General features: G+C 37.6%; 1 protein-coding gene across 2 annotated transcripts in view; it reads right to left on the reverse strand.

Moving 5' to 3' along the window:
- Window positions 1–2,919, reverse strand: part of LOC108975159 — an 18,455-nt gene that overhangs the window by 9,635 nt on the left and 5,901 nt on the right. For both annotated transcript variants that reach the window (XM_018943474.1, XM_018943475.1), the window contains exon 2: window positions 701–1,243. In XM_018943474.1, the coding sequence (XP_018799019.1) occupies window positions 701–1,198 (498 nt within the window). In that variant the 5' untranslated portion in view covers window positions 1,199–1,243. The remainder of the gene's footprint in view (window positions 1–700; window positions 1,244–2,919) is intronic.

Genomic DNA, 2,919 nt, shown 5'->3' on the forward strand with positions numbered 1-2,919 from the left:
GATCAGATGGAGAAAGACCCGGCTGCACTTGATATCTCGAATTGGCGCCAAATTGTGAAAAGAAAAGAACAGGCGGGATGCTATTAACTTGGCTATAACCGCGTAAGCAGTGTCTACGCCATTAAATAAGAAGAAGAAGAAGAAGAAGAATAAGATATCAGCAATAAATAAATATAGTTTAAGCAGTACAAAATGTAGTTATCCTAGGAAGAAAAATAGTATACAAAGATATATGACCGCCTTGTGTRGAGACCTCGATAAAAGCTAAATATAGGGAGATCGAGTTTACTAGYTGATCAAATTTGTCGATTTAAACTTGATGGATCCATTTAAATAGCACGCCTAGTCTTCTTAAATTTTGCTAAATCGCAATCGAATAGAGATCGCCAAAGAGATGCTTGACAACATATCTCAGGACCTTACATTCATCAAACGAATGAATTCAAATATTTTCTTTTTTTTTATGAGTCGGGTCCAATTTCAWCATATGAGAAGCATACAGATTTGAGTAAGGCTATCACCGAGTACAACGTCAGTAGACAATAGACTGATGGGAGGACCTTACCAATTACTCCATAAACTGCTAACTAAGCTTAGTTTCAAATAATAATACCTTAYTGAGAAGGTGTATTATCAAAAACAATAAAACAAACTTATGTCGACTAAGCAAATATATATTCACAGTTCCTTAATTACTTACCGAAACACGTGAACCCTTTGCAAATTCCAAGTATCTTTTGCCACGTCGTAGGATACGCTCACCATCGGAGTTCTTTAGYAGGCCTCTCTTCTCTGCAACTGCGGCAATCGCTCTCTGATGGCGCGGCAGCYTTCTGTATGAACTTGGCGGAGCATCTTTGAAATTTAGTTGGTTGTGATCATGACCAGTGTTCTCACTGAAATTATTCCTCTCGCTAGAGACAACCACAGTCTCCCAATTAGAGCTATTGCTTACGATAACAACACTGTCTAATGGATTACTWTTATCGTTCATTTTAGAAATTTCACTGTTATTAAACGAAGTGAACGAATCATTTTTGCTTGTTTGGCGATTTAATAGCTCGTCCTGACTGCTTTTTCGAATGTCGAATGTTTCTTCAAGCTGGTTTTTGCGGCAKCTTACGCCAGCTACTGCTATGAATAAAAGAAAGACAAAGGTTTGCAAACGCAACATGGGCTCTTCTTTTTTTGGCGGCATCGTCGTGTTGGAACACCGCTTTTTTGAAGTTGGATTTAAATCGAGCTGCAAAAATGGAAGACATGAATTTATTAATACTATGTTAATATAATACAGGGTGGCAATATTAGTGCTGAGCTCGCTAACTAAGCGCTCGAAGATAGTTAAGGAGCGTCTATCCTAAATAGAAATATCATCAAGCGGTCTCATCAACAGAACTGCCAACTGCAAATCCAATGAGCTAGTCAGAGGGGGCACCCCTGCTCACATCGGATTGGAACCAAGTTGGATCTCCATTGGTGTCTTTTTTCGAGCATTGCACTAATGGATCTCACTTGCRCCAAGCAGGCACTAATTGATGATCAGTTCCAATGTTATCAACAAAACTGACCTAATCAGCCATTCCTAGGACCATCACCTATATTGAGATCCTTCATTCATTTTTGGATAATATTCGACTGAATAGACCACATYCAGCGTACAATAAAGAAAATATAGCAACCGTAGCTGGGTGCGTACACAAAGATTGTGGTTRGCCGATTCGRCGTCGTTCGCAGCAACTCGAACTGACGCATGGAACGACTTGGTACATTTTACGTCGAGATCGAACTGAAAGGGAACAACATACGGCTTGTGCTAGAACTGAAGCCACTCGACCTTCCCAAACGATATATTTTGGCTGTAAAACTCTTGAAAAGTTCCAAGAAGATCCAACGTTTTCCAGCCAAATTTCGTTCACCGATGAAGTACGAAAAGCAAACTGAAGACGTTCAAGAGCTGTCATTTCATTCAGAAAAAAAATCTTGTTGGTGTTATTTCTTCAAAAATTATGCCATGATAACTATCTCTTTGCTGACTGGAATTGAAACTTGTCACATCGGCGACATTTGGTCTCAACAAGACGGCACCACTCCTACAGATCGCATCAATCAATGGATTTATTGAGAGAACACTTCGGTAAGCAGATAATTTCACGTTTCGGGTCGGTAGATAGATCATCAAGATCGTGTAATATCATACCAAGTAATGCGGCCAGTCAAAATGCACGAACGAGTCAACGAAAATTACACTCAGCGGATGGACCATCTTAGACGTAGCTGTGGCTAAYATTTGAAAAAGATAATCTTCAAAAAATAAATGCCAAAGAATGCTCTTTSGAATGATATTAAAGATTCCCCATTAAATTGAAGTTTCTGTATTTTTTTTAGTCGGGATCACCATTTATTATGTTGGATTTTTAGTTACCACAACCAGTGTTCTAAGCTGTGCAAGTGAAACCTCTGTTAAGGGGGTATTCTACTCTTGAATTTTGAAAAATTCCAAAGGATTTTTAAAAATTAAAATTATTTTAAGAGCTATAGTTACTTTAGTGACGCAGTACCTAGCGCACTAATAATTCACTTAGACTGTCTGAAATTTGACTCACTTTTTTAAACGCGTTTTTCTCGAAACTACACTTTTCCACACGGTACCGGCATTATCTCAAGTTCTATACAACCGATTTACTTGAAATTTTGTGCGAACATTCTTTATATAATCCTTTATCGTTCCCACCAGCATCGTGTCAAAATTTTTGTTTTTAATATTAAAAAAAAAATTCAGGAATTTAAAAAAAAACGTAAAAAACGATTTTTATTTCAGGCAGTCGAAATTTTTCAAAAAAAAATTTTTTCGTGTTCCCTGCGGTAGGGACTACAACAGCATCCTTACTGATTAAGAATTTCTTTTGATTTTTTTTTTCA

The sequence above is a fragment of the Bactrocera latifrons genome, unplaced genomic scaffold, assembly GCF_001853355.1.
Source record: "Bactrocera latifrons isolate USDA-ARS-PBARC rearing strain unplaced genomic scaffold, ASM185335v1 scaffold_62, whole genome shotgun sequence".
Classification (NCBI taxonomy): domain Eukaryota; kingdom Metazoa; phylum Arthropoda; class Insecta; order Diptera; family Tephritidae; genus Bactrocera; species Bactrocera latifrons.